This window comes from Gossypium arboreum, chromosome 2 (assembly GCF_025698485.1).
Source record: "Gossypium arboreum isolate Shixiya-1 chromosome 2, ASM2569848v2, whole genome shotgun sequence".
Lineage (NCBI taxonomy): Eukaryota > Viridiplantae > Streptophyta > Magnoliopsida > Malvales > Malvaceae > Gossypium > Gossypium arboreum.
This window is the reverse complement of record NC_069071.1, coordinates 37,528,005-37,544,674: the sequence shown is the minus strand read 5'-3', so window position 1 is coordinate 37,544,674 and position 16,670 is coordinate 37,528,005. Positions and strand designations below refer to the sequence as shown.

At 39.2% G+C, this 16,670-nt stretch overlaps 1 protein-coding gene across 1 annotated transcript; it reads left to right on the top strand.

Annotated features, from left to right (window-relative positions):
* The first annotated feature begins 14,597 nt into the window (after positions 1–14,597).
* Positions 14,598–15,192, top strand: LOC108466156 (uncharacterized). Its single transcript, XM_017766513.1, has 2 exons — positions 14,598–14,903; positions 15,010–15,192. The coding sequence occupies exons 1-2, from the start codon at positions 14,598–14,600 to the stop codon at positions 15,190–15,192; spliced, it is 489 nt and encodes a 162-aa protein (XP_017622002.1).
* The last annotated feature ends 1,478 nt before the right edge of the window (positions 15,193–16,670 follow it).

Below are 16,670 nucleotides of genomic sequence, written 5' to 3'. Positions count from 1 at the left end.
GTTGTATCAAAACATGATGCAGCTGGGATTGCATCATCTTGTCCTGGGTACAACATCTATATCTATAGCACCTTACAGAATGGCTCCTATAGAATTGAAGGAGCTGAAAGTAGAGTTGCAAGAGATGATTGATATAGGTTTTGCCCTACCTAGTTTCTCACATTGGGGTGCATCGGTTCTATTCATAAAGAAGAAGGATGGATCATTTAGGCTATGCATTGATTATAGACAACTCAACAAAGTTACAATAAAGAACAAGTACCCATTGCCTCGAACTGATGACTTGTTTGACCAGTTAAAATGTGCCACTGTATTTTCGAAGATTGATCTCCGTTCTGGTTACTATCAACTAAGGGTAAAAGATTCAGATGTACCAAAGACAGCTTTTAGAATCAGGTATGGACACTATGAGTTTCTTGTAATGCCATTCGGCTTGAGAAATGCACCTGCAGTGTTTATGGACCTAATAAACTGTAACGGCCCAAATTTGGGCCTAGAAGTATTGGGCCTTTAGTATGGGTCCGTAAGAAGGTTGTATATAAGCATTTAATTGTACAAGGAAATGACACAATTAAATGTCTACTTTAGTTGTTAATGGCCCTGAGAAGTGTTGGAGAAATCTTGGGTTCAAACCTGGGCTTTAGCAAAAATTTTGGTAATAAGTGAATAAAACTTTGGGTGTTTGGATGAAGGCCTTTTAAATTATTATGGTAAATAAATGACACAAGGAAGCTTGTGGTCTAGTGGTTGTGGCATCATTAAGGTTGTAACTAGGTTCAAGTTTTGGCTCTTGCAATTTATTTTAGTTTTTCTTTTAAAAGAACCTGGACTTTGGCCTATAGACTTTATATTTAATTGAGGATAAAATATGACATAGAAAGAGCTTGTGGTGGAGTGGCAAGGTGGCGTGTTATGTAACTATGATGTCTAAGGTTCAAGTCTTGGGATACGCAATGTAGTATTTATTTTGCTGTTTGAGCTGTGTAGGAGGTGGAGTTGGACAGGAACTCTGTGGTTGAGGTGGTCATAAGAAAATAAAAAATTTTCAACCTAATGGTTGATAGTAATCCCACATCGGGAAGCTAACATGGGAATTGGTGAGAAGCTGGCTTTAAATAGAGCGAACCAGATGAGTTGGTGAAAAAAAAAGGTGATTAAGACCCAATACAGGATGTGCTAAGGTTGGTGATCGTAGACTTCGGCGCATTCTCATCAATAGGTGTGTATTCACACCTTTCTTTGTTAGAAATCAGCAAAAGCTGAAAGCTGCCACGAGCATTCTCGTATGCTGAGGCTGTTCTGGGCTTCAATGGGCTGAATAAGCCTGATGGGCCTGTGGGCCTGCTTGTGTAAATCTAACTATTGGGTGGGAAGTAGTTGGGCCTAATGGGCCATATGAATGTAATTGAGCATGCTGGGCCATATGAATGTGATTGGGCCTGATGGGCCATATGAATGTGATTGGGCTTGATGGACCATATGAAAGTGGTTGGGCCTGATGGGCCATAAGAATGTGATTGGGCCTGATAGGCCATGTGAACGAGATTGGGCTTAAAGGGGCCAAATGAATAAGTGTGGATATGTTAGATTTTAGTAAATGGGTTGTGGACCTAGTTTTTAGTAACTACTCAAGCAGAAATAAAACTTAAATAATTAATTAATCGCGACTGTGGACGAGTCATAAGGTTAAGGTGTGGCAATGGGTATATGCAAGTCTAGGATTAGATCTAGGGAGAGCTTGGTACTTAAGCGATTTTAATGACTCACCTCCTCTTTTCTGGAATCATACCTGGTGCATAGTATCTGTTCACTTTAGCCAACGAGGACTTGTTAACGGGCCAAGGTAAGTAATAAACCCATAATAAAGAGAAATTACCGAAATATCCTTGATTTGTAAAATTATCAAAACACCCTCGATTTGTAAAATTACCGAAATACCTTTGTAGTGTAAAATTACCGAAATACCCTTATAGTGTAAAATGACCAACATACCCCTGTAAGGTAAAATCACTGTTTTGCCCTTGACGGTAAATGATTGACTTAGACTTTGAATTTGACTGATTTGATTATGAATGTATGACTGTGTTTTAATTGACTTGACTGTGGTTAAGTGACAGATATGCTCTTAATATATGTTTAAAAGACTGTTACTGAGTATGGTCATTCTGCATATACGTGTGATGATTGAGTATGACATACACGACTTATTGCATGGGTTAGGAATTTTGGAACGGAGGACATATATGAGGATCGCATGGTTGCTTGATGATCATGGATCCACCGTTGGCTATTAAGCCTAATATTTAATTGGCACCTTGTTGCAATGAAGGTAGTACCGTAACCGAGCTACCATTGATGTGTATCGGATGGGTGAGTCGATATTTATATCCCCACATGATGTGTACTAGGGGACGGAGTTGATGTGTAGCAGTTGGATTATTGGGGTGGGTTGCACAGCATTACATGTATGGTATTATTGTGATATTATTGCGATATGGGCTTCAGCCCAACTAAGGCTAAGATGGGCTATGCCCAATTGATTCTGTTATGGGCTGTGACCCAAATGATATTATAACGGGCTTTGGCCCACGTATGCTCTGAACTGGACTGTACTGTTATTGTAATGGGCTCCGGTCTAGACTGATTCTAAATTCTATCTATTTACAGACTGTTACTCAAGTAAAGGGATTACACACTGATTTTTCATAAACTCACCCCATTTATTAACTGTGCAGGTAATCCCCAGCGTTAGGTGGATCGGTGTCACAAAGGGACTCGGAGATGGCCACACAACTGCACATGTTTTTTCGATTGCGTTTATTTAGTTAAGCACTTTGGTTTTTGATTTGGGTTGTATTAAGGCCTCTTTATTTTCTTAACTTTTTATTTAGGAAATTTATTTAGTATGCTTAATATCTGTCAGAAGTAGGGCACGATTTTTCAAAATAACAACTGGTTTTCAAAATATCTCGTTTCCATAACTGTTTAAAAGTAAGCTTCAGCAGTAAGTAAGGTTTTAAGGGAATTAACATTTCATAAGTTTTAAAATGGCCAGAGGTTTTGAGTAGTAAGAAGGGTTTTCAATGAGAACATGGTTTTCAAAAAACAGTTCAATGTGACACGCCAGATTCGGGCCTAACTTCTAGGTCGGGTTTGGGGTGTTACATTTAGTGGTATCAGAGTCAAGTTGCAAAACTCAACTGTGGAATGGGTTTTAAAATTGGATTTTCAAAAGAATTGTTTCAAAAATGTTTTAAAAGATTTGAAGTATTTGAAATGTTGTTCTGAATATTTTCCTGAAAGTGTGGTTATTGAGTCTCCGGCGCCGAATCCGTAAGTTTTCTGTTAGACTATACTTAAAGTTAGATTTTGTATTTATTCAGTTATGTTTTGGAAATTAGATTTTTTTTAGTTAACAACGATACTGTGATGGATTTCGAAGGCAAGCAAGGTCGCGAGGAGTTGCCCATCTCTGCAGAACATGAGATGGTTCAGGAAACTGTAGTCAAGGTAAGTCCGCAACTTCGGTAACAATAACCCAGAGCTTGGTATGGAGGCACTGATCCGGTTGGTAAGGGAAGTACTGGAAGAAGTGTTCGAGGCAAGAGTTAAAGCGTATGGTGAAACACTTTAGGCTAGGCACTTGGAGTGCAGCAGAAAGAGGGATCATTGTTCCTCTTAAGTCAAATGTGTTTTGTTTGGATGTGATGTTTGAATATAGAAATATGAGGCATGTGTGGTAAATATCTGTTTGCTTCTGTGGTTAGAGATTTTGGTTAGGTGTGAGAGGTTTTGAGATTAAGTTAAAAGTTTATTCGTGTAGTTTGGAACTAGAGTGCGCAGCGGGAGCGTAGTGGTGCAGATTGAGCTAAGCGCTTGTTCAGATAGTTGAAAATTTCGAGGACAAAATTTTTTTAAGGGGGTAGAATTGTAACACCCTGAATTTGGGCCTAGAAGTATTGGGCCTTTAGCATGGGTCCGTAAAGAGGTTGTATATAAGCATTTAATTGTACAAGGAAATGACACAACTAAATGTCTGCTGTAGTGATTAATGGCCTTAAGAAGTGTTGTAGAAATCTTCAGTTCAAACCTGGGCTTTAGCAAAAATTTTGGTAATAAGTGAATAAAACCCTAGGTACTTGGATGAAGGCCTTTTAAATTATTATGGTAAATAAATGACATAAGGAAGCTTGTGGTCTAGTGGTTGTGGCGTTATTAAAGTTGCAAGGGAGCCTAGGTTCAAGTCTTGGCTTTTGTAATTTATTTTGGTTTTTCTTTTAAAGGAACCTGGACTTTGGCCTATAGACTTTATATTTAATTGAGGATAAAATATGACACAGAAAGAGCCTGTGATAGAGTGGCAAGGTGGCGTGTTGTGTAACTGTGAGGTCTAAGGTTCAAGTGTTGGGATGCGCAATGGAGTATTTATTTTGTTTTTTGAGATGTGTAGGAGGTGGAGTTGGACTGGAACTCTATGGTTGAGGTGGTCATAAGAAAATAAGGAATTTTCCAAATGGTTGAAAGTAATCCCACATCGGGACGCTAACATGGGAATTGGTGAGAAGTTGGCTTTAAATAGAGTGAACTAGATGAGTTGATGAAAAAGAAAAAGGTAATTAAGACCCAATGCAGGATGTGCCAAGGTTGGTGATCGTGGACTTCAGCGCATTCTCATAAACAGGTGTGTATTCATGCCCTTCTTTGTTAGAAATCGGCAAAAGCTGAAAGTCGCCACGAGCGTTCTTGTGTACTCGGGCTATTCTGGGCCTCGAGGGGCCCGTGGGCTTGCTTGTGTAAATCTAACTGTTGGGTGAGAAGTAGTTGGGCCTAATGGGCCATATGAATGTGATTGGGCCTGATAGGCCATGTGAACGAGATTAGGCCTAAAGGGGCCAAATGAATAAGTGTGGATCTGTTAGTGTTTAGTAAAGGGATTGTGGACCTCGTTTTTGGTAACTAATCAAGGAGACATAAAACTTAAATAATTAATTAATCGCAACCGTAGACGAGTCATAAGGTTAAGGTGTGGCAATGGGTGTATGCATGTCTAGGATTGGATCTAGGGAGAGCTTGGTACTTCAGCAGTCTTAATGACTCACCTCCTCTTCTCTGGAATTCTACCTGGTGCATAGTATCCGTTCACTTTAGCCAACGAGGACTTGTTAACGGGCCAAGGTAAGTGATAAACCCATAATAAAGAGAAATTATCGAAATACCCTCGATTTGTAAAATTACCGAAATACCCTCGATTTGTAAAATTATCGAAACACCCTCAGTTTGTAAAATTACCGAAACACCCTCTATTTGTAAAATTACCGAAACACCCTTGATTTGTAAAATTATCAAAATATCCTCAATTTGTAAAATTATCAAAATACCCTTATAGTGTAAAATTATCGAAATACCCTTGTAGTGTAAAATAACCGACATAACCCTGTAGGGTAAAATCACTATTTTTCCCTTAAGGGTAAATGACTGACTTAGACTTCGAAATTGACTGATTTGATTATGAATGTATGACTACGTTTTAATTGACTTGACTGTGATTCTATGACTGATACGCTCTTAATATATGTTTAAAAGATTGTTACTGAGTATGGTCATTCTGCATACATGTGTGATGATTGAACATGACATAAACGACATATTGCACGGATTGGGAATTATGGAACAGAGGAAGTATATGAGGATCGCATGGTTGCTTGACGACCGTGGATCAACCGATGGCTATTAAGCCTAATATTTGATTAGCAACTTGCTGCAATGAAGGTAGTACCGCAAACGAGCTACCATTGATGTATATCGGATAGGTGGGTCGATATTTATATCCCCACATGAAGTGTACCGGGGGCTGGAGTTGGTGTGTAGCGGTTGGATTATTGGGGTGGGTTGCACAACATTGCATGTATGATATTATTGTGATATTATTGCGATGTAGGCTTCGACCCAACTGAGGCTAAGATGGGCTAGGCCCAATTGATTCTGTTATGGGTTGTGACCCAAATGATATTTAATGGGCTTTGGCCCACGTATGCTCTAAATCGGATCAGATTATTCTTGTAATGGGCTCGCCCATTCTAATTCTCAATTCATGCATTTCTTGTTGTTACTCTAGTAAGAGGATTACAAACTGAGTTTTCATAAACTCACCCCGTTTATTAACTGTGCAGGTAATCCCTAGCGTTAGGTGGATCAGTGTCATAGAGGGACTCGGAGACGACCACACAACTGCACATGTTTTTCTATTGCATTTATTTAGTTAAGCACTTTGGTTTTTTATTTGGGTTGTATTAAGGCCTTTTTATTTTCTTAACTTTTTATTTGGGAAATTTATTTAGTATGCTTAATATATGTTAGAAGTAGGGCACGATTTTCCAAAACAACAACTGGTTTTCAAAATATCTTGTTTCCACAACTGTTTAAAAGTAAGCTTCAGCAGCAAGTAAGATTTTAAGGGAATTAACGTTTCATAAGTTTTAAAATGGCCTGAGGTTTTGAGTAGTTAGAAGGGTTTTCAATGAGAACATGGTTTTCAAAAAACACTTCAATGTGACACGCCAGACTCGAGCCTAACTTCTAGGCTGGGTTTGGGGTGTTACATGAATAGAACTTTCAGCCCGTATTTGGACAGGTTTGTTATTTATAGATGATATTTTGATTTACTCCCGACATGAAAATGAACATGCTGAACATTTGGGAATAGTGTTGCAAACCTTGCGAGAGAAGCAATTGTACGCCAAATTCAAAAAATGTTAATTTTTGTAACGCTTCAAATTTTAAGTGATTAATTTTGTATGTTGTGTTGCATTATTGCATACTTGCCTCAGTGGTTAAGTGTCCTGAGAAGTGTTGAAGAAGTCTTGAGTTCAAGCCTTAGCTTGTGCAAAATTTTGTTTTTACTTGATTAAACCTTGCCTCTAGTTAGTAGACTTCTTAAATAAATATTGGTAAAACAAGATAGAATAGGCCTGCTAGTCTGAGGGATAGGTGGCGTGTAGTGTTTGCCTGAGGTCTAATGTTCAAATCCTAGTATGCGCATTGGGTATTTTATTTTGTTGCAGTGCCGTGTAAGAGATTGAGTACCAGTGGAACTTTGAAGCTAGTGGGCAGTTAGAGTGTTTATGGGGTGTAAGGGATTATGTAGCTGAAATTTAAGAGGAGAAATGGGGGATTTGGATAGTGATCGGTTTGAGGATGTTGTGGAGAGATTTTAGGAGAAAGTAAAAGGGGTTGTGAACTGGAGGGAGTGGTGGGGCCGAATTGGGATTGTAGACACCCTTTGGAATTGGTTTTTGGGAGGAATTCGGCTTTGGGGGTAAGTGTTGTCTCAATTTCAGTGTATTTTTTTTGCTCTCTCCTCACTTTCGGCTTCTGACTTTGATTTCAGATTCGTTCCTTCTTTATTTTGGGGCAATCAAAATTGGCTACTGATCATTCGGGTATTTGGGTGTGTTTGTTCTTTGCTTTTGCCGAATACTCTCCCCCTCTTTACTTTCTCTCTATTGCTTTTGTGTTCGGTTTTGGGCAAATGCTCATTGACTCTTCTTTTCTCTTTCCCCAATCGATTCCCTCTCTTGGCTGAATATACCTTCTTCCCCTCTTTGGAATCCCTTCGTGATTAACATATTTCCTTTATTTTCATCTTTCTATTGTGACCAAATACCTCATCTCTTCCCCTCTCTGTGCGGTTTTGGGCAATTTATCTTTGATTAGTTGGATAAGAGTACAAGGTTCTTTCCTCTCTTTCCCTCACATTTAGTTCTCTTCTTTCATCATTTGTGTTAGCTGACTACTCCGTCCATGGTTAGAGTGCACGGTTTCTATCCTCTCTCTCTTCAGTCGAAATAACTTTTTGTTTAACACCTCTCTTTTTTGTAATTTTCTTCTAGGGAGTGTGATTGATCCATCTCGTGCCTCAGGTTAAGAGTATGCTTTGGGCGTTGGCCGAATACTACTATCTCTTATTCTTAGTTTATGCTTTCGGTAAGTTACTGTACATTTGGTTTAATGGCTTGCGTGTATGATAATAGTTAACAAGTGGTGTTTGGGGTGTAGGTAGTTTAGGGATTGAAAACGATCTCTTCCAACGGTTCTAGGGTGATCAATCAAGGCGAGTTATAAGTAAATTCTTGAACAAGTGTTGGCTAGGGTTCCTTACAATTCGTTTGATAAGTGTTTAACCGAAGTTCTGATTGTGGTAGGTTTGGAATACTCATGGGCCAGTAGCGCATTTTCACAATCAGGTGCATAAACACTGCCAAATTGTAAATCGACAAACACCGAAAAATGTAACTATTGATGCTACATGGGCGTGCACTTGCTCGTGTGGTGATTCGAACACATAAAGGTGGACGTTTGATCGTAGAGGCCACAATGAGATTTCATGGGCTTAGGCCATTTTGGGCCGCGTTGGGCCAAAATGGGCCGTGTGGGCCCAAGGACTCGTAGGCCCTACACGGGTAAACCACACAGACGTGTGGAGATTATTGGGCCAGGCTGTATAGTTCACACGGCCAAGGCCATTTCTTGGGCTTAGTGGGCCACACGAGCATGTGAGCCCACATGGGCCCGCATTATGTGCCTAAGGCCTATTTTCACTGCTTGACTGCTAAGGTTTCAAGGGTCGTCCAAGATGATTGTGGACCTACTGTTGGGTCGGTAAGTATACCTAGACCCAAATTAATAAATGACTGTTATGTCCCTATGAGGTAAAATGACTGTTATGCCCTTATGTATGTATGACTATATTTGAGCATGCCATTTTATATATGTATTGCATGCATGCATAATATTATGATATGTTGCATGGGGACGAGTTTATTATTGATTGGATGAAGTGTACTGTTCTGGTAGCTTTGCTGCAACTATTGATTAGTGCCGCAACCGATGTTATTTTGGAATGTAGGGATGGGCAGGTAGATTTCATCCCCAGATGGAGTGTAGGGTTGGATGGAGTGGAGTGTAGAGGCTAGTTGGGTAGGATTTCTGTTTGCATTCAGATCACACCTTTGTAATGGGATAAGGCCTAATTGAAATTTAATCACATCAAACGGGCTTAGGCCCTGCATCGTAATTGCCCTCTTGAATGGTCGATTGTTGTTAAGGGATTACACACTGAGTTTTCATAAAATCACCCTTCTATTTTTCTACGCAGGTAATCCTTAGACAGATCTGTGTTGCGAGGGACTCGATGGTGGCCACACTATCGCATTTGCTTCCATTTTTAACTTTTAATTTATTAGTAATTTAATTTGGGTATTTTTTTGTAATAAGGCCTCTTAAAGTTTTTATTTTAATTTGAGATTTATTTACTTTGATTCATATATATTAGTAGTAGGCCATGGATTTTCATAAAGATAAATGTTTTTCAAAACACCACGTTTATACAACATATTTTTTTTAAAGCTTCCACAACAAACATTGTTTTAAAGTGTAATAACAATCAAATTTGATTAACATTTTGCTAAAATGACTTGAGTTTTAACGATGAACAAGATATTCTAAATTTTCGTTAAGATCGTAAAGAGGTTTTAATATTGAGCGGACTTCTTAACGAAATTATATTTTTCGAAAAACACTTCAATGTGTCATCGCAGATTCGGCCATAAATTTTAGACCGGGTTTAGGGTGTTAGATTTAGTGGTATCAGAGCTAGGTTGCAAAACTCGACTGTGGATTTGGGTTCCTTTTAAACTTGAAATTTTGAAAAAGAACTATTTCAAATTATTTGAAATACTTGGAAATGTTTTACTGAATATGTGGTACACTAAGTCTCCGGCACCGATTCTGTAAGTTCTCTAAAATTATTGCTTGTTTAAATTGGAATATTAAGGATACTATAGGCAATAGACTATACTGGAATACTCTGTATAGGGTAACCTAAAACTGTAGTAAGACTACGATTTGCAAAAATAAAACTCTGAATTACTGATAATATTTTTCATAAAATATTCGTTAATAAACACTGGAACTGTAAAACTGATGCATAAAATTGTTAATACAGATAAAAGCATAAATTGATAATGAGCAGCAGAAGTACTCGTGGAAGGGGTACAAGAGGCAGCGACAGAGGCCGTGGACGTGCTCGGGCTGGGTCTTCGTCATCTGGTCATATGCCTAACGTTGAAGCTAGACCGGCTTCACCTGTGACTGAGACTGGGTCTTAGGATCGTGCGGCTGGGGATGACGCATTGTGCCAAGCTATGTTACGAATTCTAGAGAGGGTTGTTGAGCCCAATACTAGTACTGTGGGCCGTGGGTCGGTTACGAAATGACTCAAGTCTAATAGGGCTGAGATTTTAGGGGTATTACCGAAGTTGTCCCTAATGTGGCTAAATATTATATTGAGGCCACGGAGAGGATCATGGACAACCTTAACGGCACCCCCAAGCATAAACTAAAAGGTGCAGTGTCATTGTTACGAGATGAAGCCTATCAGTGGTGGCTTACAGTTAAAGAGGGTACTCAACCCGACCGGTTGACCTGGGAATTTTTCGAGGCTACATTCCAAGGAAAATATATGGGCACTAGTTATGTGAATACCTGGAGAATAGAGTTTCTGAATTTGACTTAGAGGATAAATTTGTGGCTGAATACGAGTCTAAATTTTTGTGACTTAGCCGCTATGCACGTGGGATGGTGGCAACTAAATATAAGCACTGTGTTCATTTCAAGGACGGCCTCAAGGATGAATTAAGGGTTCTGATAGCTCTACAGAGGGAGGGAGATTTTGCAGCTTTAGTGGATAAGGCAAAGATTGCTGATGATGTGAAGTGCGCTGAGTGCCAGAACCGTGAAAATGATAGAGGTAGGAACAAGAGGGATTCAGAGCCCTCAAGTTCATTTGTGAGGCTTAAGAAAAAGGTCAGAATTGCTGGGCCGGTCAGAGTTGGGGCCCCTTTTGCTCCTACTGGATAGCAGCCTTGTGCGGATTATGAGAGAAGCCATCAGGGCAAATGCTGGAAAAGGATTGGGGCGTGTTTGAGGTGCTGATCATTAGAGCACTATATCATAGATTGTCCACAGAGGCCCGATCAGATGCAAGCTACTGGTATGGGTACTGTTCAGCCACCGAGAGGTGTTCAGCAGCCACTGAGAGGCCATGGATAGGCCAAAGCTAGAAATGGTAAGGGCCATGGTCGTGGAGCACCGGCCAGAGGTGCGGGTCATACTGAGGCAAGGCTGTGATAACCTTAAAGTGACCCTAGTCGGAAAGAGGTTTCGGGACCGCTAAACCGAGTCACCAAATTATTTGAATATGATATTTATTGTCTAAAATATGTGAATATGAATGTGTGAAAGTTTTAAGCTTCGATTTAGTAAATTGCATGTGAATTTAGTCAATAGGACTTATGTGTAACACTTTTGAAATGTGGTAGGTCAAAACATAAGGATCTATTAGTGCATGTAATAAAAGGGGTGGACTTGCATGTCAATTTCCCCCCTAATTAGTAGTGGTCGGCCATGACAAATAGGGTGGACAAAGTGTGATGGGCAAAACATGTCATAAACAAGTTATGTTGGTGTTTCATGGGAGGAATGATAAAATAAGGAGCATGGTAATAAAATAATGGAGGGGAAAATGATGAAAACAAAGAAAAAAAAAAGTGTCCATCCTTTTACATTTTTTGGCCGAAAGTTCTGAGGAGGAAGGAAGAAGGAAGGTGCTCTCTTGCTTCATGTTCGGCTTGGAAGAGGATTAGGAAGAGGTTCGGCCTTACTTGTATCTAGGTTAAGGTATGTTGATGTTGTTCCATGAGATTCATGCATGCTTTTAGTTGTTAGCTTGAGTTCTACCTAGCCCATGGTTCAAATCTTTGCTATGTCATGGAGATGATATTCGGCTAAGGTGGATTGGTGTTGATGTCATTTGCATGCTAAAAGTGAAGCTTTGTAAGGATACATGTGAGGGTGGATTGATGACATTTGAATTTTCTTTTTAGCATTTTTGAGTTAGACATTAAGTTCTTTGTTTAACCATGACCAAAATTGAAATGGTATGGTGTTTTGATGCATTCGGCCATGGTAGGAAGTAGAAGAGAAATATGGTTGTTGTTCACGTTATTTGGATGAGAAATGGTAGTAAGGTGAAGTGCAATTGTTAGTGTTTGATTTACTAGTGTATATAGTTATACTAGCCGAGTTTTGAAATTGAAAAAGGGCTTGAGCACCATGTGTGGTATTGAGATTGTTTGAGTAAATTCATAGTCATTTATATGATGAATTCGGTTGTAGATATACATGCTTGAATAAGATGCACGCATGAATGAATAGATGGATTGGTGTTACATGTGTTCGGTTATAGGTAAGCATGATGATGAATCTATCTTGACTTGGATAATCGGCTCAAGGAGAAATTGCTAAAGTGCTTAGTAATTGATATTAGGTTAATGATGTGTGTTTTTGGTCATAAAGGTGCACATGAGGAAATGTTAGATTAATTGTATTAAATTACTCAATGTGATTAAAAATGCATATGACCATTTTGTATTTGAGCTAAAAGTGGCCATATGACCTATCAAACTCCTTGTCATATTCGGCCATAAGCTAGCATAATGAGACTTTAATAAGTTAAATTTGTTTGAATTAGCTCAAGAGCTTAGAGGACCAAAGTTGGATAAGGGAAAGGAAAAAGTGATCGAATAGCTACCGAAATCGTTCGACAACATCCGAGGTAAGTTTCGAGTAACGAGACTTAGTTTACGATTTGATTAAGCCATGACGTATGAGCATAACAAATATACGGTGATATGATGATTCTACTGTTAATTATAGGTTGAGTAAATTAGTCTATGCGTATGACGGGTAGCCATATGTGCATAGAGATCGTGTCATAAAGCAAACTAAACCATGCTGTTTGTATGTGGCTAGTGAGCCGAAAATGGGATTGCTTAATACGTGACTTGTGTTTGAACTCTAATTATGAAAATGAAATATAGATGTGTCATGATTTATTGATATGTGCATGAATATTTGGATGACAACCGGCTAAGTCCGAAGGTATTTGCGCTAGTGACTAGTTAGGGCTAAGTCTCAAGGCATTTGTGCGAGTTACTATATCCGGCTAAGTCCCGAAGGCATTGGTGCGAGTTACTATATCCGGCTATGTCCCAAGGCATTGAGCGAGTAGCTATATCCGGTTAAATCAAGGTACTTGGCTTGGGAATGAGTGACCTTGCTGTAATAGTTTCAATTAATATGCTCGTAAAATCCCAAAGAATGAGGTATGTCTCGTATATGCATTGATTTAGTTGATCCTTACAATTAGTATTCGCTCATCGATAAATGAGCTACCGCCTTTGGCTAAGTTGATCTTTTGTGTATGAATATAAGGGTTGGTAATGTGAAGTAAGTATGATATTGAGAATTTGTGCATATGAAATTATCTGTTTAGCCATATGAATGCTACACTTTAGTTGTGTCTAATTTTATGGCTCAAACTTACTAAGCATTAAATGCTTACTCGTTCTTTGAATCTCTGTTTTATAGATTTTGGTTCGTCACCATCGGACTCGGGATTATTGAAGTCAAGTCGCCCACACTATCAAAGCCCCTTTGGTACACTTTTGGTTGAACTTTGAAATGGCATGTATAGGACTACCCGTTTTGTTGTTGGTCATGGACCCTTTGGTTTTGTATAAATTTGGATAGCCATGCGAAAATGGCTTATATACACTTTGAGCTTAGTATTATAATCGTCTTGTATGATGTTTATTAAGAGGTATGGAAATGTTTGGGAACAATTAGCCATTGGAATGGTTAATCATGATCATATTTTGTGCTATATATGCTAAAGGGCTAGTTGAATCATGGAAACTATGTAATAGGTAAAGTCTACCTTAAAAATAGATGCTGATAGTAGCAGTGACATGAATGTGAAAAATCACTAAAAATAGTAGGAATGGAATTAAATAGTGAATAAATTATGTAATCGAACCTTGATGAATCTATTTTTATAGGAAAGTAACGAAATGATCATATGAACAGTATATTATGAGATATTTAAGTTTTCGCGAAACAGGGCCAGAACGGTTTCTGGATTCCCTGTTCTGACTTTGGAAATTCATTATAAATTAACCAGAGATAATTAGAAGTCATGCCATATATGTATAGATTCCTTTTCGAGACTAGTTTCTATAGAAACAAACGGTATCAGTATTGAAGCCCTGTACAGGGAGATATCCAAGTCATAATGCGCAAAGGTCAGTGTAGTCGAACCCTGAAACAGGGGAGACTTTAACTAATAAACTGTACTAATTGGTTAGACCAAAAATTCTAGAAAAAAATTTGTAGATGGACATATGAGTCTAGTTTTAGGAAAAATTTATGGAACTAGTTTTCAAGTTTTGGAACTCGAGATATGATTTTGAAGGTGACAGTGATGCAGTTAGCCAGCTCGTCTGGAAATTTAAAATGGACTGTGCAAATAAGTGATTTAAGTCTGCAAACCCCTCGTGTTCGACTCCAGCAACGGTCTCGAGTACGGGGTGTTACAAAGGCAGCCAGTACTATTTTATGCTGCACGTTGCCGAGAGGATAGAGACGTCCCAGATGTTATTACGGGTATGTTCTTTATCCATAATGTACCTTATACTCCAATGATTGATGTTGGGTCTACACATTTTTATATAGCTTGCACTGTGTTTGAGACTTTGGGTATATTGGTTGAAAACACTGTGAGTGAGGTAACTGTGTTGAGTCTATTAGGGCAGTCAGTGAGAGTGAATAAACTATTTAAGGATGTACCTTTGGAGGTTCAAAGAATGATCTTTTTGGAGGATTTAATGGAACTCCCTTTTGGAGAATTCGACTTAATACTGGGAATGGACTGCCTAGTTAAACATCAAGTGAATTTGGACTGCAATGCTAAACGGATGGTACTGAAAACTGCAGAAGGTGATGAGGTAGTTGTGATTGGGGAGCGTCAGAATTATTTTTCAAATGTGATTTCTGCACTGAAGGCCAAGAAATTGGTTTGTAAGGGTTGTGAGACGTATTTCTGATTCTGAGGGTTCGTCTATTAAAGATATCAGAACAGTTAAGGACTTTCCAGATGTTTTTCACGATGAGCTACCTGGGTTTCCTCCAAGCTATGATGTTGAGTTTGGGATTGAGCTCATGCCTAGTATAGCTCTAGTGTCTATCACACTTTATAGAATGGCATCGAAGGAGCTAATGGAGCTTAAGGCTTAGATTCAAGAATTACTGGATTGAGGATTCATCTGACCTAGTGTGTCTCCATGGGGAGCACCGGTTCTATTTGTAAAAAAGAAAGATGGATCCATGCGTATGTGCATCGACTACCGGTAACTAAATAAATTCACTATTAAAAATAAGTACCCCCTACCGAGGATAGACTGTAACGCCCCAATTTTTGGGTTTTCTGTGTTTCTATGATTTTTAAAATTTGTGTGTGTTCTGGTTGGTTAAAATATATATTTTAGTAGGTTAGTGGGCCTTTGGAAGGCCCAAACTTAAGTTAAATCCGTGATAGTCTTCGAAATTTTAATTTTATGAACAGGTGATGCAATTGGCGTTTGGGCTTTTAAGAGTAAAGGGGTAAAAGATAACACAACAAGGAGTATGGTGTAGTGGCAAGGTGGCTCCACTTAGGGGACAAGGAAGTGACGCCATAGAGGAAGCAAGGGGTCCAAGGTTCAAGTCTTGGCTCTTGCAATATATTTTGGTTTTTCTTTTCAATAAATCTGGAAGCAAGTAGGTGCGCTTTAAAGTTTAATGTGTTGGATTTATGACACAAATGAGTTGATGGCCTAGTGGTGGTGGCGTGAGTTGGCATGTGAGAAGACTTTGGTTCGAATCCCTTGGCACGCAAAGGTTGATTATTTTGCTATGTTGGGACGGCAAGAGTTGGTGTTGGTTTTAAACACTGGTGATGGAGGGATCCCACATCGGGAAGCTAACATAAGAGTAGATGGAGAGCTGGCTTTAAATAGAGCAAACCATGAGGAGAGTAGGCATACCCTTCTTTTCTGATCCCTTTCACTTTGTGACGTGCTTGTTTGGGTTGGGTGTCAGCTAAGAGTGTTTGGAGCATAGATTAACTGCAGTCTCCTAATAGGTGTGTATTTCTCATTACTCTAGCAGTAGGACGGCTATTTCAGGCCGCGATGGGCTGAAATGGGCCATGTGGTCCCAATGGGTCTGTAGGCTCAAGTGGATAAGTTATAGAATTACTAAAATACCCATGTAGGATTGGACTACTGATTTACCCCTGGAGGGTAAAATGACTATTTTGGCCCCTCGTGCGTAAATGACTAACTTGTGTGATGTTTGGGTTAGTTGATGTGGATTTATGTTAGTTATCATTAATTCGTAAGTCTAATGTGTTAGTGATCGATTGTAGGATTATTGCTGGGAGATATCGCCATCAATCGTCATCAACCATGTGTGTAAACGACACCCTCCCTTAGACTGAATCGGTAAAAGCAGAAATACCAAAACGTTGGTATTTTGTGAACTCGTGAGCGTGCGAGCGCTCATGAGACAGTTGTTAATGAATATGGTGCATTTGGATGATTAGAGTGAAGAGTGTGCATTTTCGTGCACAACGGTATTTTTGGGCTTAATGGGCCGAAAAGGGCCAATGGGCCAACAGGCCCATTTTGGTAAAAAGACGAGGTAAGTACTTCTGATTACTTGGTAAACGTTAG

Excerpts from the sequence above, each read along its gene's own strand:
- LOC108466156 (XM_017766513.1), top strand. The coding sequence starts at position 14,598 with ATGATTGATGTTGGGTCTACACATTTTTATATAGCTTGCACTGTGTTT. Across the intron at positions 14,904-15,009 it reads AAACTGCAGAAGGTGATGAG|GGTTCGTCTATTAAAGATAT; the intron begins GTAGTTGTGATT and ends TCTGATTCTGAG.